At 42.5% G+C, this 24,625-nt stretch overlaps 1 protein-coding gene across 1 annotated transcript in view; it reads right to left on the bottom strand.

The window, feature by feature from the left end:
• GRIN3A (glutamate ionotropic receptor NMDA type subunit 3A) overlaps positions 1 to 24,625 on the bottom strand; it is a 135,367-nt gene that overhangs the window by 24,781 nt on the left and 85,961 nt on the right. Inside the window, exons 4-5 of the mRNA XM_026713449.2 lie at positions 5,888 to 6,033; positions 3,060 to 3,175 (exon numbers count right to left, since the gene is read on the bottom strand). Of these exons, the coding sequence (XP_026569234.2) occupies positions 3,060 to 3,175; positions 5,888 to 6,033 (262 nt within the window). The remainder of the gene's footprint in view (positions 1 to 3,059; positions 3,176 to 5,887; positions 6,034 to 24,625) is intronic.

The raw sequence follows: 24,625 nt of genomic DNA, 5'->3' as shown, positions 1-24,625 counted from the left end.
GTCGCTGATCTCTCATTCTGTCAGCCCTCAACATTTCTGAATGAGATCTCCTCTCTCACTTATTATAAAATCAGTATTTTTGGCTTTGAGATTAATGGAAGATTTGCATTTACTAAGACTGCTTTGGATTATATGATGTTATGCCTTTTTTCTTCCCAATGGTTTTTCTGCTTACTTGTTGCGAGCCATTTTGAGAATTTTACATCAACATGCTCACATAATAAATATGGGAAAGGGAGGTTAATATCCACTGACCCACCTGGCATATGGAAGATGAAATGCAAAAAGGAGTAAATGATCAGAAGCAACAATTAATAAAGTGAAACGAACTGTGTATGAGTGAAATAAAGAGAAAGAGGAAGGATGCATGATATCTCAATGAAGCTAGTCTGGGTTTTAGGGAACTCGGCCGATAAATACATGCAGGGAAGTGAACGTGGAGATTGTGAAGAAAGGGATATATATCTCTTTCCATCCTTCCATCCTTCTGAGGTAAGTAAAATGAGGACCCAAATTGTTGGAAGTAAAAGAAAGAAATGAGAAGGAAATGTTCTAGATTATTCTTCCAACGGAATGAGTGGAAAGTAATGCAGAAGCTGTTTGGAAAAGAGATAAGAGAAATGTATTCTGTAGCTCCTGAGAGTAGAACTAGTAAGTTAAAACTGTAAGGAGATGGATTCAGGCTAGATACCAGGAGAAACTTTCTGAGTGGAAAAAGTTGTCTGGTGAATTATTCTTTGGTGTCGGTCCTTACACAGAAATTGATGGTCATTTGTAAGAGAAGCTTGAGCCTGAAGCGAGCAAGGAATTGCATTAAATGATTTCTGGAATCCCTAATGTTTCTGTGAAAAGAATTGTGTTACAGAGTTCCACAGAAATATGTGTGATTATGCTAAGAATGAAAAGGAAGCTTGATGAAAGGATGATGTGAAATAGATTGTAGGGGACAAAAGAATCCACACAAGAGAACATTTGTTGCAAAATATGAAGATGAGGGAAATATATTGTATAACATATTAAGAGACAGCAAAAAAAAAGGAGTTATAAAGAAAGTAGACAAAGATAGAGAAATTATTAAAATTAAAAAAACTCAGAGAAAATGCACAGTATTTTGAGGGAAATTAGTGTGATATGATAGATGTAAGAGAAGAGATATAATGCTTAGTGAATACTGAATCGCAAACTCATGAGGGCTAACAACAGTCCCGCAATTGTTCATGTTCTGTATTTATGGAGAGCTACTTAAATTTGCTTGTTTGAAATGATGTATAAGCAAGAATGAATGGAATGGAATGCTTGGGATCACATTGCTATTATTATTGCATTGAGAATATGAATGTGCATGTACTTTTTCCATTGTGGTTGGTCTGAATTATTTGCATTGCGCAAAGGAGAATGTAATGATGCAATGTGGGTAAGGGCATGCTTTTTGCCTATTGTGAGTTTGCTGTGACATAAGAAATATAAAAATAAGTTGAAGTGGAGATTGCTTATAAAAGAAGTGTGTGCAATAAAACAAGAAAATATGGGATCAAGGATGAATGGATGCTGAACAAATGTGGACTAAAACAAAAGTAGAAGACCAGAATAAAAGAAACATTTTGAGATGGTCTGATGATACCTTGAGAATATATGAGGCATGAATCAGAAAATAAATATATAAAGGAAGAGTGAATGGGTCAAGAGGAAGATGCTCCAGTAGTTTTGGTATTGCACCCAAGGCACCTATTATTATTGGTGTTATGACATTTTTCAACTGAGAAAGAGAGCCTCAGGTTTACACCAGTTAAAAAGAAGATGCCTATTAAGTGAACACATTCCAGAAAACCCTGCGATTTTGCCAATGGGGATTTCTAATTGCTTGTATAATCACATGCCAATTCATGACTATTAGTGAAGTCCTTGCACAGAACTGGAAAAGAGCAGGAGATCAGCAATTCCTGTACTATGTTTTGCATCTGGGAAATATGACATCGTTTTATATTATGTGATGCCCTTGTGTGTTTGGATATGCAGGAAATTATATTTAGCCAGCTTGGTTGGTTCACTCTAAGGGTTGTCTGTTTGAACTAAGTGTTTCACAGAGTGGAACCATTCATGCTGTAGAAAGTTAAAAGTCCATATTTGCCAGAAATAAGAACTGGGACATAAGTCATGACATTGTACTTTGCTTGCCCCCAGAGGGCAATCACAAAAATACTCAAAGGCCTGCCTGCCTGCCTTCCCACCTCCCTCCCTCCCTCCCTCCCTTTTTCCTCCCTCCCTCACTCTTATTTTCTCTCTTCTTCTCTTTTACACCATTTCTCAATCTCCTTCCTTCCTTCTATCCCTCCCTCTTTCTTCCTTTGTCTTTTTTCCTTCCTTCCTTCCTTCCTTCCTCCCTTCCTTCCTTCCTTCCTTCCTTCCTTCCTTCCTTCCTTCCTTCCTTCCTTCCTCCCTCCCTCCCTCCCTCCCTCCTTCCCTCCCTCCTTCCTCCCTCCTCCCTTCCTTCTTTCCTTCCTCACATAAATCTGAAAAGCAGTAACCATCCATTATTATGCAGACCACTGAACCTCACTATTCTTAACACTTCTTTCCCACCTTGTTATCCTACCAAACCAGAACAAACCACAACATGGTAAAAGGAAGCTTTGCCTTCTTCATGGATGGTTATTTCCTACTCTGGTGATTTTTTTTCTTTGATTATGGATATTCTTCGTTTTTAAATATAGCAAGGTGTTTTGTAGGATAAACAAAGTGTGTGTTTTGTTTTGCTGTGAACCAAGGAGGGACTCCTAAATAGTGAACATCCAAAAGTAAGATTTAATTTGATTTTAATTTAAAATTGGAATTCAATTACTTGCTGGTATAAACAACATTATATAGTATTCATTAAATGCAATTTGTATGATTACGCCCCAGGATTTTATTCTTTGACATTCTGTGACAGTAACAGCTACAATCTGGATGCCTTCCAAGGTTTTCAGTGGTTGGGCATCTCCCCACTGCTATAAAAGATATGTAGAAAACAACAAATAAAATGGTCATATAAAACACAGTTTTAGAAAGTTGTTTCATACCTTCAATTGCAAATGGTTTTCCCACCGTCAAAAGTTTACAGTCTGCATCAATGGATACTTCATAATCCAGAAGGGCTTTGTCCATGATAAAGGCATCTAATTTCTCTGGATCCTGCCTGAAAAGGAAAATAGTCAACAAAGTGCAACAAACAAGCAACGTTTTATCCATTTCTACAAGGCTTCCTGTTTCCAGGTGGAAATTCCAGATCTATTTTCCTTAATCCTAATAAAAACCAAAGCAAAATCTCATCTATGAGCCAATAAATATACGTAATCTGATGCTGGTATCGTAGCCTGTGAACCAATTTATCTTAAAAAAGAAACTGGGTGAAATGAAACATATAAGCCTTTTAAAAGCTACTGGATACATTTTAGCTAGAAGCATTATTCTAAAAGCAGCAATCAGATATTAAAAAAACAACAACGGTAATGCATTTTTTTTAAAATCAAACCTTATCTGATAATTTTTGAATAATAGCAAATTGATCTGTAAAACCTATGGGGCTTCAAAGGCCCTTGGATGGACCGCAATGTCTTCTCTGAAAATTTAGGTCAGATGACTTTCAGTCAACTTTGCTTGCTTGCTATTCTGTTTTAACATCTACTTGCAACCCACACAGAGATGCTGGGGGCACCTGGCAGGGCTAAGTAAAGTTTTGATGTGTGAAATTGTTCCTATATTGGATGTTTTATTCACAGTTCTTTTCCTAATCATTTCAAACAGGGATTTTTTTTCCCCTTTGGGTAGCAAACCCATACTGGGTTGAAATTGTCCACGCTGATTCTAAGATCCCTTTCCTGATCACTTACAGCCAGCTCTAATACCATTAATATATAGGTGATTCTTTTGTGGCACCCTATTTGCTTATATCAAATAGGCCTTGTTATTCGAAGCCCCTTTCTTCCAGCTGAAGGGATCACTTGGGAACTCTCTAGTTTGTTGAATATTCTGAGATCCAACGAAGTGACCACCTCACTAATAGGAATAGCTCCACTATAAAGTCCTGTCTTTCAAGAGTACATTAAAAAAAAAAATTGGCATATGCAGTGGGAGGCACCCATGGGGCAAGGGTGGGCTTCAAAGATTTTAGCAAGGGGTTCTCTGCCCAGTTGCTGGGTGGGCGTGGCCATGGTGGGTGTGGCCTAGTCAGCCTCCTGCACCATGGGGGGTGTTTTTGGCCCTTCCCGGGCACCAGAGGCTTCCTGAACTTCTGTGTGGCCCATTTTTCACTCTCCCCGAGTCTCCCCGTGCGCCCTGCACTTACCTGCATCCAAAATGGGCTGCGTGGGGACTCCAAGGAGGGCAGGTGGGTGGGGCCAGCCAAGAGTGGGATTTGGGGGTTCTCTGAACTGTGCAGAATCTTAGCGAAGAGTTCTCCTGAACTCCCGCGAACCCCCAGCAGCCCACCCCTGCATAGGGGGCATCAAACATAAGCAGATGATTAAAAAAAAAGTACTCCACCATGGAAACTGTAGCCCTTTTTGTTTGTGAGTTGTGACACTACATGCAGATATTAAAGAAGGGTCCAGGTTACTTGAGGGACCATCTCTCCCCACTGGGATTGGCCGGTACCACTCGTGCTGGCAGAGGAGACATGCTGAGGGCCCAGTCAATACAATTAGTCCACCTGGTGGAGTCCAGGAGGAAGGCCTTCTTTGCTGTGGCTCCTGCCTGCTGGAATATCTTGCCCTCAGATGTGAGGTTGGTCCCAACTCTCCTATCTTTTCGTAAGGGCCTAAAGACGGGGCCCTTGCAGTTGGCTTGGAGCCCCAGTGGGCAAATAGCACAATGGAGGTGGTTGATGGAGTAATAACAGATCCCACCTCCCATCACTCTGCCTCCTCCCTCCCCACATATCCTTGGTTTTAATGTCTGATTTTAAAATTTTCTGTTTTAATTGTATATCTAACTGTAAGCTGCCTAGAGAGTTACCTTATGGTAAGATGGGCAGCCAATAAAATGCATAAACAAACAAACAAACAAATAAATAAACAAGCAAGCAAGCAAACAAACAAATAATCTGTGGTGGTGCAATGCTCCAGTGTTCATTTTGAACAAAGCATCAGCTTCTGTAGACATCTCTGAATTCGAGTGGTTATTGACTGGTCTTTGGAGAAGCAACAATATGTTTCTGTGGACTCAGAAACAAGGAGGGCCAAGCTTTCTATTCATTAGCTGTCTTCTTGCTCTCATTGGCCTTTCTGGGCATGTTAATCATATGTACTAGGGTGAGGTACCTGCACAACTAAATCTGGGATAAGCAACCTGTGGGCCAAAGGTGGTATTCATCAGGTTCTGACCAGTTCTAGAGAATTGATAGTAGAAATTTTGAGTTGTCTGGAAAATGGCCAATACCACTTTTGATTGGCCCCACCCCCCATCTATTCTCTGCCTCCCGAGTCCCAGCTGATTGGCTGGGTCTTCTTTTGTTGCCCTGCACAGGAGAACGGAGCTGGAAAGCAGGTTAGTGGGGTAGGGAGGGAATGGGGATTTTGCAGTAACCTTCCTCTGTCACGCCCATCATGCCACGCCCACATCACACCCACCAAGCCATGCCCACAGAACCGGTAGTAATTACCAGTAGTAATTCAAATTTTTTTGAATTGCACCACTGCTGGTGGACTGCATTTTTTTTTAAACTGAATTCTCAGCATCCTTTCCATTAGCCATTCTTTCACGGGCTGCTTGACGCTGCAGTTCAGCGATAGCTGGAAAGCTACAGCCTGACAGTCTCCCTTAAGCTGGAATGCCAGCCCAGGGGGAATCGAAGGCTTCTCCCTTGGCGTGCCTTCATCGATTTATCTCTAATCCCAGGAAGCCTACTTACTTCAAGTATTCCACTCCATCGGGAGTTGCAGGTACATTGAACCGCTTCATGTATTCATGCATATCTGGAAAGCTTTGCTTGAAATATTCTTCAGAGCTGCTTTCTTTCACAGTTCCGAAACGAAACCCCTGGGAAGGGTGATGCAGCTGAGGAGAAATGCCAAAACATTTTAAGAACAAAACCAAACCAGAAAGAATTTGTATGGCTTAGTTCCTTGAATTTCAGAGAGCTTCGTCCTCTGGATGAGAATTATTTATCAGTCCTTCGGGAATTACATGATTACGTATTCATTAAATTTATATCCCACTTTTCATACGACAGCTAACGGTGGCATATATAGCATCACCTCCTCCTATTTTAACCAAGAACAACTATCCTAAGTTAGCTGTTGACTGGTTTAAAGGCACCGAAGAAGCTCCCAAGGTTGAGGATAAATTTGAAACTGATCTTCCTGGGGTTGCTCCAACAACATTACTCTATTTCACTACAGCAGGGGCGTCAAGCCCGATTTCACTGAGGGCCGCATCAGGGTTGTGTTTGACCTCAGGGGCCAGGATGGGTGTGGCCAGGATGGGCATGGCTAGCTTAACATCACATCATCTTTTTTAAAGAATCTAGTGTGTATTTTAAGAATGTACTAAGCAGAATTCGATTGGAAGTTATGTATTATATCGAATGTTATAATCTTAAAGGTATACATTGAAGCTTAAATAAGAGTTGAATGGATAAAATTAAAAGATATAAAGGTGTCACACTCCAATTAGTAACTACAGGGGAAAATTTGTTTAATGAGAAAAGATAATATGAAATTGAAACAGGACAGACAAAAGTATAAATATAATGATTTGAATTGAGATGAGATGAACAAAATAAAGTTGAGAAAATTAAAAGAGGGGAAAAACTATGTAGAAAATGTAAAACAGTAATAAGATATGGAATAGAACACAAAAAATGAGCATGAAAATGAGTTTGTGTCTGTATGAAGAAGTGATAACCCGGGACCATGCTATTTTCAAAAAAAGATGTTTTATTTTTATTATGTTTCTTTTTTAAAAAAAAACCCAAATAAAATTTTCAACAACAAAAAAACATCACTCATGTTGCGGGTTCCTGTGGTGGCCCAAGTGCTTTGCCAGGGAAAACGGGCTCTTGAGCTCTGTTTTCAGCCGCAATGGCCTCATGCAGCCCTCTGCCAGTGAAAACAGAACTCAGGTTGGCCGTATGTGCCCCCCCCCGGGCCCTGTTTTCAGCCATTATGGCCTCCTACATCCCTCTACCAATGAACACAGAGCTCCCTTTTTGCTGGCAGAGGATTACATGAGGCCGTCACAGCCGAAAACAGGGCCACATGCGGCCCTCCCAATCTCCATTTTCACTGGCAGAGGCATCACAGGCTGGTCCTTCACCATTTCCAGGGTGGCCCAGAGGGCCAGATCTAAGGTACCCCATGGCCTGGATCCAGTCCCTGGACCTTTGCGCAACAGCCTTTAAATGAGTTCTATTGATGGTTTCAATCAGAGCTCAGCCTTAATAGATCATCAATTCCACAAGTTAGAAAGATAAACCAATAATTCCAGAGCTGCCCAACCAGAATACCCAGTTTGAAACTCCTGACAGTTTTAAAATAGTTTACCACCTAAAACTTGGCAATTTTAAGACTTGAGGACTTCGACTCCCAGAATTCCTCAGCCAGCGATGGCAAGTCCCCCAATCTTAAAATTGCCAATCTAAAACATTGCATCACATAGTTGAATAAGGAAATTATGTTTTTATTTGAAATTATTATCCATTTACTCATATGTTACTTAATTTTCTGGTGTTTTTCTGAGTTCCTCACATGATAATAATGGAGCAATATTTTCCATTTGTTTTGCAAAAGTGGTCCTAGTTGGATCTGGAGTTGCAAAGAAGATGTTTGGAGATCACACAAGGTCTTAGCCAATGTTCCCATGTCTCTTATAGTAGCCATATTTCTTCCAACTGTAAAATTTGGGGAATGAGAACCCCATGCATTGCTCAAGAACATCAGCACATACCTCCAAAATTCCAGAGTGGAATTAATGTTCACCCGAGGTAACTGGAACATTAAAGCTTGAAACCATATCACTTTTTCTCTCTGTGTCTTGAAGATTAAGGCTATAAAGTAGCTTTTAAGGTGAAGAGCAAAACTTCTGTCTATTTTTTGATATTCAATGTCATTTATTCACTTGAGTGCCATTTGGAAAATAGATCTGTGACATAATTAGGCTAGTCATGGGCCTACTTCAATCTTCATTTTATAGTCAGAGTCATTATCACATTATCATACTTTTGCTATTGCTTAATTGAAAAAGACCCTTAGGTTTTAGATATGCAACAAATCTTTGAAGGACACTTCAAAATAACCCAAATTGCCACTAACTATGCAGATGTTCAAAGATACTCTGCTTAAGAGAAGAATGTCTTCCCACCTTTCTAACACATAAACAGCTTAGAGTGATGAGGTTAAATATCTGATAAAATGGTAAAACCAATGAACAGAGAATATATTGAGAACAAATTTAAGGTAAAAATATTACTAATTTGCAGAAAATAGCTTCAAATGACACCAGTGGAGCTACATTAGGAAGAAGTTCCACAGTTTGAATAATATTACTATTGACAGGCTATAAAAAAGAAAGACCTAAATACTACAAAGACCATAAATGTAAAAAGTAGAACAAATAACGACTTTCAATCAAATAAGTTTCTGTCGCTTACTTTTTTCAGAAATGAATGAATTAAATGCATTTACATATTACCATATCTCAATGTGGATGTTTTGGGGTGATATCACAAATTTAAATAAAACAGTAACACAAACCAGCACTTGTCAGAGAATAAGAAGTCCTTTTAAATATTTTTTCTTTAATTTCCTAATTCAGAAATTCAGGACTTGGATCCCACTATTTAATATCTTCCTCTGATACTGTAGAGCAATTAACTTGCCAACCTTATAAAATAATGCAATTAAAAATGGGCTTGAGGTAGGCCTTAAGCGAAGCCTCTCTATAAAATAAATATTGGTGTGAATTTGGATGAGAAAAGGGAATGGGAGGCTAATGAAAGGATGGATGGATCTAATATCCCATCCATTTTCCTGGATAGAGCCAGATTCATAGGTTGAATATTAGGATTATCACCAGCACTAAAATGATACTCCATATTGATAGAACTTGGCTTATATGGTAGATGCTTCCTGAGGAGTAAAACAGTGGCCAATATTTGTGCTTCAAGGCCCCATCTCACCCATTCCTTTGTATATAATGAACGCCATGACACCACCAAAGGATGTTAACCTGTACCTTGTTAAAGTTAGCTACAATTAGTTGGGTCTAAGTTAAAGCACTAGGGTAGAAACCAGGGGACTGTGAGTTCAAGTTCTGCCATAAACACAATATCAACTGGGTGATCATGTGCTGGTCACTCTCTCTCAGCTCTAGGAAATTCTGAAAATTCTTGCCAAGAAAACTCCAGGCAGTCTCCCAGAATAGAATGTGATTGAACAGGACAAAAAAAATGCAGCACACTAAACCAAAAAGAAATAATAATATTAAGATTTATCAGGATACATGAGTTAAATTATTCTGGCTCAGAATTCGTGAAGCTGCAGCTCCCAAAATAGGAGAGGTGGATTACAAGAATAGCTATAGCATCTATAGTGATTTCCTCCTCCTTAATCCGCAGCCATTCCTCTGTTTTTAATATCTTCAGGTAAATCTGTGATAGGAAAGCATAGTGACAGGGAATGTCTTTGAGTTTGCATCAAGGTTGTGAGTTGTGGCATTTCACCTGAAGAAGTGATTTCCACGTGTGGAATCCATTTTAGAAGTTGCTGTCCATGAGTAAAGAGTCTTCTATGTAGGAATGTTGTTTGATTACTCAGTCATTGGCAACATATGTGAAGTGTCTCCAATGAATGTATTTGCCCATTAGTGCCCCAACATTTGGGCACTAATGGACACATTTGAAAGTTAGAGAGCATGAGAGCAATCTCACAAAGTAGTTGCCATGGTGACCAGCAGCACAAACACTCATCGACTAGATGATGGCAAACAAAAGGTCAACCTACTGTACTAGCATTTGGGGATTCTGTTGCCCACCTTGCCTTATTTCTGTGATTTATCCCCCCAAGCAGCCATTCCCTTCTCAAACGGAACCCTAGATTGCAGCACCCACCCCAATTTCATTGTTTTAAGAGAATCTCTGAGGTTATATATTGATATCTTATCCATATCTCTAATTATTCTATCTGTCTGTCTGTCTGTCTGTCCTGACCCAGGCTTAGCAGAACCAAGAAGCAGACTCTTTGTCCCGAAAACCCCCTCTTTATTTAGTTACTGTGAATTCATGGCATTCACACACAGAAAAGTCCTGGCAATAATCCTCCCAAGGGTTAATTGAAAGAACAGACCTTAGCAGTCCTTGGGTAGTTGCCAGGCCTAGAGCTTCCTGTTACAAAGCTATACATTAAATGCCTGGCAAGGAGTCTCTGTGAGGCATGAACTTTGAAAAGCAAATCTTCCAAAAGAAATCTGAACTAATTGTCTCCTGCAACCACCACTCCCCATTTGCTTCTATTTATTCCTTAGGGAGGAGCCATTCAATGTCCATGTGTGCCTTTCCTTCCAAGTTGGCCCCTGTTCCTTAATTGTTCTGCTCTCCTGACAGCTCTGTGCACACATGCATCTGGAACAGGCTCCAGCTGTTCTTCTTTCCCACTTATCTCTGACTCCATAGGCAGCTGGGAAATGTCAGACAGCCCTGGCCCTCTCTCTGCTTCCGATGCTGAGCATCCATCAGAGCCTTCCCCAGACTCCAGGACTGGCCCAAATTCCTCCCCAACCTCCTCACTGTCAGCTGGCAGCTGGTGTACCACAACACTGTCTGTCTGTCTGTCTGTCTGTCTGTCTGTCTGTCTGTCTGCCTGCCTGCCTGCCTACCTACCTACCTATCCATCCACAAACACACACTACATACACACAAACACAATTTTCCTGAAAATAAGACCTATCCTGAAAATAAGCCCTAGCATGTTTTTATGCATGCACTGAATATAAGCCTTACCCCCCAAAATAAGCCTTATTTAAGAGCCTGTGCAGCCATCCGCTTTTCCATTCCATCTGGTTGCTCATGGTGTCATGGTCATGAGGCAAGACAGGGTGGTGGTGGAGCTGCCCCATGCACCCTGCACTGACTTACCTCAGAGCCTGCGCAGCCAGGCTATCCATGCCCCCAACACCTGCTCACAGCAGCACTGTGCTCTCTCTCTCTCTTCTGTGTATGTATGTATGTATGTATGTATGTATATGTAATCCCTAAAGTATTTTTGGAAACAATTATATTTACCTTTGGTACTGGAAGCATCATGCCAACTTCCTAATTATTATTTTAATTATAGGATGTCATTACCACCATCACCAGATGAAGCATGCAGGGGGCCTCAGGAAATGGTCTGCTTTAAGTGTGATCATTTCCACTGCAGACAGGTGAATGATGGCCCCTCTACTCATACAGACCTGTTTTTGCTTTAGCTAAGACAGGGTTGACCCCCTATTGACAAACGAGACCAAAGGGAAGCCTTTGAGGCTTCTAATTTGCCAATACAATTGTACATAAATCAAGAAACTGCACCCAAGCAAACAAAGCACTGCAATGGGTTCATCTCAAGGCATCGCTGCAATTTCCAATAACCAAAATGCATCTCCAGAATTAGCTTTAATTTAATCTAAAGTTTGAGCCAAAGAGCAAAGTGAATTATTTCCCCACAACACCAGAGTGGGGTGCTAGTGGCTACTCAGGTTTTCTTGGGGACATACAGCCCACTGCTTCAGAAACTTGGCAAGAGAAGTTTTCATTGCAGTGGGTACTCACTGATTCCCTCCGATTAAATTTAACTGCAGTGAAATGCTGCAGATTTCTCTCTCTCTCTCTCTCTCCTCCCCCCCCCCAGACAACTACTGTCTTGGGAAAAAGTAGATAGGTTGCCCTGGGCTCTGATAAAATCTGTGAAATTAGCATGCACTGCTGTAAGAAATCAAACGGAAGGATATTTGTACTAGATCAGAGATCCATTTTTCATTGTGTCTGTGGCAAAGAGAGCCAGTCTTCTTCCTGGCAGCCATCTAAGTATAGATTATTGAATAAATCAACCCGGAGCTCTCACTCAAGGCACAAATGGCCAGGCTCAAATGATCCTACTTTGAATATATTATCTGGAGACTTAGCTCTCTGGAGAAAGCTCTAAAGCTGGGAAAGGTGGAAGGAAAGAGAAGAGGAGGATGACCAGCAGCCAAACGGATGGGCTCAATTATAGTTGTTAATAGTCACCATTGAAATTCTTGAAAGACCAGGTGAGGGACTGATCTTTACGGAGAGAATCTGTGTATTTGGTAACCACTTGATAGCACATAATCAGTCAATAATCCCCACTCCTCATTTCCACAGAACGTTGATGCTCTTTGGTCTTGGATACTTTGAAGTGTAATTCTTCCTTTGTGGATGCAACTTGAGGGAAGATAAGGACAATTTTTTTTAGCAGATGTAGCCCTCAACATGATCATATGTGCGGAAAATATTCCAGAATATCTGTGGAAAATATTACAGCAAGTTATGAAGATGCAGATGTAGAACTGGTAATTTTCTCAATTCCTTCTGCTTTTATAAAAATAAATAAATTGTGAGCTACCTTGGCACCAGCTACAAAGGCTCTTTTGCCATTGAAATGAATTTTAACAGGTAAATTTGAGATTAGATTAACAAATTCTACATTGCAACCCTTTCCATGTGTAAGATTCCACAGTAATTTTCCAAAATGTACTTATTTTAACAAACCAGTAAAGTAAGTAAATAAGTTTATTGCTGTAACCATAGGCCACAATATAGGAATAAATTAAGTACCCATTTTGAAAAACATCTGTCAGGCTGGAATATTACTCATGAAGCACACAGCCTATGATCTCCAGGATCACAAACTCCCTCCTTCATAAACTCCCTGTTAAGTTTGGGAAAGGAGAGGCTGAACCAGAGCATGAGTGCAACAATACTTTATTATAACAATAAAGGGCTGACCGTGCTTGCCAAGCCGGGAACTGGCTCGCAGCGATCAGCAACTGGTTGGACCCCGCAGCCTGCTTTTATAGCTGGCTGCTGGGGAGAACCAACCAATGAGTGAAGGGGAAGAACGCCCCCGCAAAGTGAATGGACCTGAGTGAGAACTCCTAGGGTTCTCAGAACATAACACCCCTTCCCCCAGATGCGAACACGCATAGTCTTTGAGGTAGGCAGGGGTTTATGCTGGCGCCCGGAGCGGCACAGCTCTGGGCGCTGTCTGTCCGTTCAGGGTCTGCCTGGGAAGGCAGAGCTGGTAAAGTGTCACCAACGTGCCCCTCGGTTCGGGCAGGTCCGGGACTCGTAGGGTTGGTCACTGGGGACGTGCTCCCGTAGACTGGATCGGACTGGTCAGCCGTCTGGGCGCCGCTGTCCGTGTTCGGGCTTTCTGGAATGGCTGCTGGTGTAAACTGGTCGCCGGGAAGGATGTGGATGTGGGGTTGATGTTGAGGCCTCCCTTCGTTTTGTAATTCTGGGTCCCTGCTAGCGAGGGTGCTGAGGCGCCTACGCAGCTGGTCCAGGTGCCTTCTCCAGACACGACCATCCTCCAGTCTGACTCGATGCATGACCTGGGTCCGGTGATGGCCACGATCTCGCCTGGGATCCACAGGGGTCTCCAGCGAAGTTCCTCGCGAATACTGGCTCCTGTAAGATAAAATGTCTAACCCCCGATGTGGAAGCGAGGAGAGTCAGGGCAGTATTGTGGGTGCAGTCTGTCCAATACAGTCCTCAGGCGCCTGCCCATCAGGAGCTCAGCTGGGGACTTATTGGTGACTGAACATGGAGTTGAGTGCTGGCTCATCAGGAAGCAGCGCGAGTTTGTGGTGCCAATCATCCTTGCTGAACCTCGCCAGGGCTTCTTTAGTGGTCCTGACGGCCCTTTCAGCCAATCCGTTACTGGCAGGATGAAATGGGGCTGTGAAAATGTGGCGGATACCCAGGTTGGCAGCAAAAGCGGCTGAACTCGGTTGATGAGAACTGTGGGCCATTGTCGGAGACAATGGAGTCGGGTAGCCCGTGTGTTACAAACAGGCGAGTTAATACTTTGGTAATTGCTTGTGTGGTGGTCGTGGATAGCTGTGCTACGTCAATCCATTTAGAATAGGAGTCCACGACTACTAGGAACATTTTCCCATGCAAAGGGCGGCCAGGTCGATGTGAATTCTGGACCACGGAGCGCTGGCGCTCTCCCATTTAGTAGGGGTGGCAATAGGAGGAGCAGGACGGGATTCCTGGCAAATGTTGCAGGAACTTACCCATCTGACGACGTACTCGTCGAGGCCCGGCCACCATACGTAGCTGCGTGCTAATGCCTTCATTCTAACGATGCCAGGGTGTCCCTCGTGCAACGCCTCCAGAACTCGGGTACGCAGTGAGGTCGGGATGACCACTCGAGTGCCCCACAGTAGACAGCCCTGCAAACTGGACAATTCCTGCATGCGGGTCTTGAAAGGTGTGAATTTGTTTTCAACATTACAACCCGGCCACCCCTCCTCACCCAGTCGAGCACCTGGGCGGCGTTTTGTCTGCCTTGGTTTTAGCAGCAATGTCAAGGGCAGTGATGGGGAGGTCCAGTTGGGTGACCTCAAAAATAGCGTGGACAGGAGCAGGGTCTTCAGCTGGAGCCGGCAAGGGACAGCGGCTGAGAGCGTCAGCGTGGGACAATGTTTTACCTGGGCGGTGTATGAGTCTGTAGGAGTAGGCTGCAAGGAAGAGGGTCCATCTCGTCATTCTAGGAGAAAGGACCTGAGGGGTCTGTTTGTCCCCAGCTAGTAGACCCAGGAGGGCTTGTGGTCCGTGACCAGCTCGAAAAAATGGCCAAAGAGAAACTCGTGAAATTTTTCACTGCTGCAACAGCTGCTAGAGCTTCCTTATCGATCTGGCTGTAATTGCGCTCTGTTGTAGAGGCGTCCTGGAGAAAAAAGCAATGGGAGCCTCGGCGCCATTGGGAAGCCTGTGACTTAATACTGCCCCGATTCCAAAGGGAGATCGTCTGCTGCCAGCACTAATGGAAGGTTGGGGTCGAATTGAATAAGTACCGCCTCTGGCGTGAGTAGTGATTTGACGGCGTGAAAAGCAGCGTCTTCTTTGTGCCCCAGTGCCAAGGTGATTTTTATCCAGTAATCTGTGTAGGGGTTCAGCTACTGATGCTTTATGGGGCAAGAAGGAGGCGTAAAAGTTCAATAGCCCCAAGAAGGCCTGTAGTTCAGTTTTGGAGGTTGGAGTGGGTGCTTCGTGAATTGCCTTAACCTTGGACTCCAGGGGTGAATGCCTGAGGCGTCAATTTTATAACCCAGAAAGTCCACCTGTCTAGTGGCAATGGCGCATTTTTCTTTTTCAATTTGAGGCCATGCTGTCTGAACCTCTCTAACACTGCTCTGACTCTCTGGAAGAGTTGGGGTCTGTCCCTGGCCGAGACTAAGATGTCGTCAGAAGTAGGGTACTACACCAGGGAGGCCCTGCAAAATCCGCTCCATGAGGATTGAAAAATACCTGGGGCAACACTTATGCCAAATTGGAGACGCTTGCATCGGAAAGCACCCCTGTGAGTGACAATGGTCTGGAGTTCCGCTGTTTGGTTGTCAACAGGGAACTGTTGATACGCTTGAGACATGTCCAATTTGGCAAAATGCTGCCGGGTTCAAAAGTGTGTAATAAATGCTGAATGACGGGCACTGGGTAAGCGCTGACTTGTAGAAACTTATTGATTGTGGTCTTGTAGTCCGAGCAAATTCTCAGGCTACCGTCTTTTTGAGGGTGTGACAATGGGCGTCTCCCATTTGGCGAAATCTGTTGGCTCAATGACCCCTTGTTTTAACAGTTTATCCAATTCGCATCTAGTTTTGGCCGAATAGCGAATGGGACCCTCCGCGGTTTTAGTCTGATTGGGACTGCCTGGGGGTCGACTGAGAATGAGATAGGGGTGCCGTTATAACACCCCAGCTCATCGCTGAATACATCTGAGTAATCAGCGAATAAGGAGTCAGTGTCAGAGGTTGAGACAGCATGGACTCCTGTTAGCCCTAGGCCGAGATGGGGAAACCAATCGAGCCCCAATAAAGTAGGGAGATTGCCGTTAACTACCACTAGAGGTAGGTGACCTTTAAAAGCTCTAAAATTGACAAGGAACTTGCCTCTGCCGATTACAGGAATGGTCCTCCCTGGTAGTCCTTCAGGCTAAACTGGCACTTCTGGAGCCGGCTAGTTGATAGGCTAGGCTGGAGCCTCTTGAGGGTGTTCCACGAGATAATTGAGAGCGCTGACCCTGTGTCAGCCTCCATGCGGCACGCAGTTTACCTTCTAAGGAAACGGAGAGAGATTTTACTAACAGTGTGGCAAGTGTGCTTGGCATGGTGGTGAAGTGCGACAGTTCAATACTTGCCTCTGCGGTCCAGAGTGTGAGAAGGGGGTGCCTTTGTGCTGAGTTTTGAGGGGCTTGGCAGACTCTCGTGATGTGCCCCCTTTATGGCAGTTATTGCAGGTGGCTCCTTTGAACTTGCAGGTGGCCCTCAGATGAGATCCACCACAGGCTAGGCACAGGGTGATGTGCTTGGGCGGACCGATGTTTTCTTGTTTGGCTCCTACCTGCGGCCGTCTGGCGTTGGAGAGGCGGTGGGCGTCGTTTTCATCACTAGGGCTTCCTCTGCTACCACCTCCTCGGAGTGGACTGGAACTGTCGTTAGCTTTGCAGTCGGGCCATGGATTTCGGTGGCTGAGTGCGCTGCCAGTTCTGCTGCCAAGGCCTCCTCGGCGGCTTGTGCTAGGTTGAGGTCCTTTTAGCGAGAAGGCGCCTCTGAAGGTGGAGGTCCTTGACCCCGCAGACTAGTTGATCGAGGAGCATGTCCTCCAGGTAGGTTCCAAACCCACAATGCAGTGCTGCTGTTCTGAGGGCGGCCATGTACTGATTGATGGTCTCCTTGTCCGATTGCTTCCTCATACGGAAGGTGAATCTCCTGGCAATCTGTGAGGGCCTGGGAGAATAGTGGTTAGTGAGGATTTCAAGTAGTTCAGACCAAGGAACGTTTTCAACTCACGTGGAGCCACGAGGGCTGTGGCAGTATCGAAACGATGGCTCCACAGTAGATCAGGAAATACGATTTTTCCGATGCTCCCCAGCATCAGCCAGCCCGATTGCATCGATATAATGGTTGAAGCGGTTCTTGTATGATTCCCACTTCTCCTCATCCGGTTTGAACGCTGGGAAGGCTGGATTGGAATTCATGGTGATGGGACGGTGGAACAACCTGTGGACAAAATCTCTCTGGGGCAGCGGCAAAAAGGGTTCTAGTGCCTGTGGCAGGCAAGTGATTTCAGCTCTGGAGGGCTTTTCACAATCCTCTCTTTCTCTCTGGGTTACCACATAGTTTGGCTGTCAGCCGTTGGCAGCGTTTGAATTCGCGCCTGTGTGGGCGTCAGTGACTTGACTACAGCACCGTGCTGTACCTTTTAGGTTTGAAATTCAAATGACAGCCGTTTGAATTTCACGCCTAAACGACTAGCGGCTTGCAGCGCTTCACTTTTCCTGTAGCTGGGCTAACAAGCGGCTACAGGCGCTTCTAACTATCGATTCTGACCGCTCTCTCTGGCTGCGGATCAGCGTTCGCTTCTATTGCTTGCTGACCGCTTTCTCTGTCAGCGGATCAGCGTTGCTCTTTCTGTTTGCTGACCGCTCTATCTGGCTGCGGATCAGCGTTGCTCTTATCACCGGCCGATCGCTCTCTCTGGCTGCGGATCGGCGGCTAGTGACTCAGCGGTTGCAAGGTGCTTCTGGTAGCTATCCCATCCTCGTCGCCAGTGTTAAGTTTGGGAAAGGAGAGGCTGAACCCAGAGCATGAGTGCAACAATACTTTATTATAACAATAAGGGCTGACCGTGCTTGCCAAGCCGGGAACTGGCTCAGCAGCGATCAGCAACTGGTTGGACCCTGCAGCCTGCTTTATAGCTGGCTGCTGGGGAGAACCAACCAATGAGTGAAGGGGAAGAACGCCCCCGCAAAGTGAATGGACCTGAGTGAGAACTCCTAGGGTTCTCAGAACATAACACTCCCTCTTTCAGTTTTTCTGCAAAACAACCACTATATAAATGTAACTTCCGACAAGCTGCTAGTAATCTTGTAGTAGGCTTCCCTAGGTAGGACCATGCATCACTTGGACCCTAAACATCTTAGCTTCTGCATGACCAATAAAATGGCAGCATGATCTTCCCCCCCTGGTCCAATGTTGGAAAAATAACAGATATTTTGGCAAAGTGTTAACATTGCAGTTGTAGGCATAGCAATCTGTGTATGGAGCAAAATTCCTGTGCCTTTGCTCTTTGCTCTTTCAGAATACAGAGCAGGAGTGGCCTACTTTTGGATGGAATCTGAAAGTACAGTGCTCTGGATGAAAAAAAAAATCCAGACATGCCATTACATATTAGTTTAAGCTAAATGTAATTTAGTTCACATTTAGAGCAGATGGCAGCCAGGCCCGCACACACACACACATTTATTTGCTCCCCTTCCTTCTACCTTTACTAGTAGGACTCGTTAGAAACTGAAATTTTCTGCAAATCCACCTCTTCCTCCTCCTCCCCGCTGCCCTAAAAGAACTGGGAGGAACACACATCTTTCTTCAGATAGTAGGACGAATGGTTGGAGAAACTAATCATTGTGTCTCAACAGCCACTAGATGATAACAAATGTCAGTGTCCCTTCACATCTCTGTAGGTTTAAAATCTAGCACGTTGGTATATTTGGAACATCAATATTTTTCCCCTGGATTCTGAAATGATGGAACTAGAGATGGACAGACAGTGGCAGATCTTACTCTGTCTGAAAACTGGCCAGACCAGAATGGGATGGCTGCACTCGCTCAGCACAATATGTTTGTTTCACATATGGAGCACACAGTGTGTCTTCCATTCCATTCACAGCTCTATATAGTCAAGAATTGCTGCTCAGATCTTTTATTAGTCCAATTTAAACCACAATTTCTTCATTGCTGAATATTTTATGTAGATTTTAATTCTGGAGAAAAAGAATAGAAGCAACATTTTGCTGTCCTGGAGGGAAGAGAGAAATTAGTGGTACTTCCTGCCTGTCATTATCTCCTTTTCCTTGATAACTCCTAGTCCATTTAACAACCTGATTTAGCCAATTTCATAATCTTTGAAGGGATTTATAGCATTAATCAGTTTCTTTTTTAAATGTATGGTTTTGCAAGGGCTCAGGCTGTGGATTTTTAATTAATGCACTTTATCGTGTGAGGCAATTTGTATGCTAGCCAAAAATACTTAAGAAAAATTATATTTTTATCAAGACTGTGATCCAGACAGCCATGGACCTTTGATAATTAGAGAGATTGAATATTTCATTTTCCAAATGTGAACTACCCTAGATCATGTCACATTTCTCTCTCTGTCTTCTTTGTTTTATATAATGGAGATTGAAAGCAGTCACAATAATAATCCCTTTGGTTTTTTAATCTACTTTTACTGTACCTCTCCTTGATTGTTTAATAAAATGATCTCTTTTATTCCTCAGTCACTTCCAAAAGGGATATATATATACTCCAAGATTATCCAGAAAGAAATATTATAATGTCTGTTGATATCTTTCATCTTTGTAGTTCATGTTTTTTAGGGGTATGCTTTGTACATACACCCAAATGTGTACACAAATATTTGCACCCCCCCAATACACGTATATTTATAAAATGTTGAATATGTGTGAGATAAGTATGTATGTATGTATGTATGTACGTACGTATGTATGTATGTATGTATGTATGTATATATGTTCTGTCTCACCTGTGGCCACAAGGTGAGAGTCCAAATGTCCAAAGGAAAAAACACGAACAGACAATATCAGGAAAAACAGAGTTAACTTTCCTCTGGCTGAAGTCGTCATTGGCAGCTTTCCCAGAAGCTGTCTGCAAATCCAGATAACAAGCAGCACTATAAATCAGAGCCGAACGGCAAACAGAAAACTTTTTCCAAACTGTGAATGTAAATAACAAAGTTTGACCCGAATGGGGATTCCAAGCTAACACGCCTCCTTATATTGCTTGAAGGGGCGTGTCAGTCTCTCTACTCAGTCCCAGATTTGACATTTTCTTTCAATTTGTGCTTGACGTCTCAGCCTACGTCTAGTCCTTACATCAACCCAACATTAATCGGCTTGATCATCACCCAAGGACTCCAGCACGTTCTGTCGATCATCTGCTGACACCTGAGGCATAATTGATGAGGAAGGTTCTAGAGAGGATGGTGATTCTAACACTTCCTCATCCTCCTGGCTCATGTCTGCATCTCCCATTAAAGCAGGCTCATATGCCAATGCCAAACCCTCCTCATCACTCGAACCTGTGTCTTCTGGCACATCAGACTCAAAGCGCACAGCAGGCTCAAACCTCCCAGTCACAACATACATACATACATACATACATACATACACACACACACACACACACACACACACACACACACACACACACATATATACATATACACATATATATATGGTATTCAGCTTTGTTCGGGTATTTTCCCACATCATTATAGTTGTGCTTTTAAAGTTGTAGCAATGTTTCGGCAGAATCTCATCTGCCATCATCAGGCTTCTGTATTGTGTTCGTCTGTGAGTCAGACTTTCACAGCCGTTTCTGTTTTAAATTTGGTGCTAGCCTATGCTGTGCCAGAATGGTTTTTTCTTCATCCTGATTGGTTGGGAGTCTTGGTCTGTGTTTATTGGTCTTGGAGTTTGCTGTGTTCTGCTTGATTGGTGTTTTTAATATCTTCTGTCTGTTTTGTAGCTTTTTTTTGTCTTCATTGGCTGGCAACATTGTGTTTCCTGTATTGGAGGCTTTTAGTGTGGCTTGGCTCCGAGTAAATGGACGGCTATCATTTATTAGGAAGCTAGGTTTCATCTGGGTGCCTGGTTGGGGTGTGTTTGAGCTAGAGGTATCGGGGGGGGGGGCGTCTGTTTGTGCCCAGGTGTTTAGCTGGCTTGTGGTGTGGAGATTTTTTTGTTTGAGAATGCAGGCTTCCAGATAATTGAAAGTCTGGTGGAATCATCTCTTCTATTCATGCTTTCAGGTCTTTTTTTCAATCTCTATGGCTTCTCTGATAATTTTATAGCTGGGGTTTTCTATAGTGGCTAGGGTTTTGGTGCCATTGAAGTCAATGCTATGACCTGTGGCTTTCATGTGTTGGACTAGTAAGGAAGTGTGTTCCAGCTTTTTTACTGTATTTTTGTGTTCATCTAGGTGGGTACTTATTCTTCTATTGGTCTGTCCAATGTATGTGGCAGGGCATGATGCACAGGGGACTTCATATATGCCTTGGTTTTCCAGGTCAATTTTATCTTTGGAGTTTCTTAGGATGGCTGCTATTTTTCTGTCTGTTTTGAAGGAAGTCTTGATGTGATGCCTGTGTAGTATCTTACTGATTTTGTCCGTAGTACCTCTTATGTAGGGCAGGACAGGTGTTCCATAGGTCTGTTCATCTTCTAGGTCTCCATTATGTCTAAGTGTGTTTTTGTGGATCAAGCCAGTGATTTTGCTTTTGTGGAAGCTGTTAGCTGTCAGTACTTTAATCAGGATGCATAGTTCAGTCTTAATGTGTGTCTTGTCTGCTAGGCATTTGGTTCTGACGATTAGTGTTTTGACCACGGAGTTTATCTGTGCTGGGTGGTGGTGGGATTGGGCATTGAGGTAGCGGTTGGTGTGTGTTTTCTTCTGGTATATGGTGTGTCCTAGTGTGCCATCTGTTTTTTTGTAGATTAGTACATCTAGGAATGGTAGTTGTTTGTTTGTTTCTGTTTCCATGGTGAACTTAATTTTGGGATGTGTGCTGTTTAGGTGTGTTAGGAAATTGTTTAGGTTTTCTTTTCCATGGAGCCAAATCACAAATGTGTCATCGATGTATCTTAACCATAGTTTGGGTTTGTGCGTGGCATTAGCTAGGGCTCTGGATTCGAATTCTTCCATGAACAGGTTTGCAATGACGGGTAACAGTGGTGATCCCATAGGGGCTCCTTCAATTTGCTTGTATCTTTGTACTTTGTATATGAAATATGTGTTGGATATATATACATGTATATGTATATGTATATATGTGTGTGTGTGTGTGTGTATACATATACACATACACATACACATACACATACACATACACACACACACACACACACACACACACACATATATATATATATATATATATATATATATATATATATATATATATATATGGCATTCGGCTTTGCTCGGGTATTTTCCCACGTCATAGTAGTTGTGCTTTTAAAGTTGTAGAGACGTTTCAGCAGAATCTCATCTGCCATCATCAGGCTTCTGTATAGTGTTCATCTGTGAGTCAGGCTATAAATAAATATAAATAATTGTGTGTGTGTGGAAATATTTTATACTGATCAGAGTGTACAATTAAAAAAAAGCGTAGATGTTCTACGAAAGACAAGGAGGAAAAAAATCTTCTTTAGATCAAGCTCAACTCCTGGAGATTTTAGAAAACATTTTTATGTAGTGTTCTTGAGTGATTGATCATTACCAATCCCATAGTACTGGGATTCTTTGGAGGTTCCCCTGCAGTGTGTAGCTTTAAGAGTCAGCGTGGAATTATCCATTTTTGAATTTTTATTGCAATCTAATGATCTGTAAAAATTATTATGCCTATGCTGCCTGCTAGATAAAAAAGAGCACTGCTACTCATTTCTATATATCAGAGGGGTTGTATGGAGTTGCATACATTCTTAGAGAATAAACAAAGCCCTTCTTCTATGCATCAACTAAAAATGCTTCTAATAATCTCTATTTCTTCTTGGCACTGCTGAAATTTATTCTTCAGCAACTGTCAAGTCACAGTTTTAAATGGAGATATTTGAGAGCATTATAAGTAGCACTATTGCTGGTTCAAGTCCACCTGGTCTGTTATGCTACTCCCACAGCAGTAAGCCAGATGTTCAGCTTCACTATTTATTTCACAGCTACCAATTTGAAGCCAAATTAAGAAGACTTTAAATGAATCTTGGCATTTAACAGGCAAGTATTTCTAGCAAGTATTTTTAAGTGCACTGCTTGGAGCTGGTGAAGTTGATAAATATTAATATTGACATCGATAGAAGATGTCTCTTCTTAGCAGATGCCAATCTGTGTTTCTCAAAATACAGCAAGGGAAGAAAAATTCACCACCATCACCTTTTCGGTAATTATAATCAACTTCCCTCCAACCAATACTATTTTCACATTTGACATAAGGATACATTCAATATGTATCTAATTTAATCTGTAGAAAAAAATCTGGATTCTTAATTATATTCTATTCTCCAATTAGGGTTGGTTAAAACCGGAAGTTTTCTCTTCAGAGCGTTGTGCTGGAGTCATCCTCAGGGAACTTCTCTCTACCAGAATGCGTGCTTTAAGCTATTCTATACATCATATTTATGTGGTGCTTTCCTTCCTATTGACTGATCGGTTTGTTGATGGCTGGTGATTGTCTGGCGTTTCCTTGTGCTGCCAAGTTCTAGGCTCCTAAGTATCTGAGAAGTTGGTAATAAATCAGCACTCCTGTTGACTGATCAATACCATGTAATATTTTTCATAGATATGGCATTCGCAATTTTTCTGAATTGAAAAATAATTTGTCCTTCGTACTGTCAACTGTAGACTGTTCCTCTACTAACAAGAGAAATTGGCATGCTAGTGACACTACTGTGGAATTTGCAAGCAGCTCTTCTGGTACAAAATATTTCACCTGATTAACTTAAGAGTGTTATTACACATCCTAGTGATGTGCCCCTAATGAAATAAGTTTCTTGATTCTGGAAATTAAGCTACTGATCTTGTCTAAAACCGCTTCCCAAACAACAGTGACAGATAATAGTCTTAACTGGTGTTTGTGTCCATTTTGATTCTCCAGAATGTTAATCTTGAACTCATTTACCATCCTTCATTGCTTTAGATCCTTATCTGAATTTAGATTGCTTTTTTTTTTGGTTACCACTGTAGTTTTTAGTTCATTTGATTACCAGAATACACCCTTTTTAGAAGCCCACTAGAAAGCATTTTTTTTCAAAATCTTTTCCTAGCCTTCTTATTCATACAGAGGAATATGGAAAATTATCATTTTACAACATCATTAAGGCATGACTTAATGAAAGCTATCCACTTGCACATAGGATGCATATATTTATTTGATTTATATTCCACTTTTCTTCAGGAGCTCAAGGAAGTGAACTTGAAGGTAAATGACTGACAAAATTTTCAAGGCTGAAAGTGAACTTGGATTCTGGTCTCCCTAACTGTGATCTAAGAGGTCAACTACTATATCGCATTGGCTCTCAAAGGTCCTAAGAAGATTTTAAATGGGATCTAAGGCTAAAGATATGGATTACAGGTCCTACTTCCAAGGGATTGTTGACAGGAGGCAATCCAGAGATGAGTTTTCTTGGTCATGGCCCCTGTTCCTCTGGAACAATTTATACTGGAAAAAAGGATAGATGTGTCCCTTTTTTTAAAAATAAAGTTTTATTTTGGTTTTCACACATACAAAATACAAGTAAAACATCGTTTTTGAAAATAGCATGGTCCCGGGTTGAACTTCCTTATACAGACA

Source organism: Pseudonaja textilis, chromosome 2 (assembly GCF_049901715.1).
Source record: "Pseudonaja textilis isolate UNSWEBS1 chromosome 2, rPseTex1.2, whole genome shotgun sequence".
Taxonomy (NCBI): domain Eukaryota; kingdom Metazoa; phylum Chordata; class Lepidosauria; order Squamata; family Elapidae; genus Pseudonaja; species Pseudonaja textilis.
Note: the sequence above shows the minus strand (reverse complement) of the source record. Positions and strands in the feature narration are given on the sequence as shown.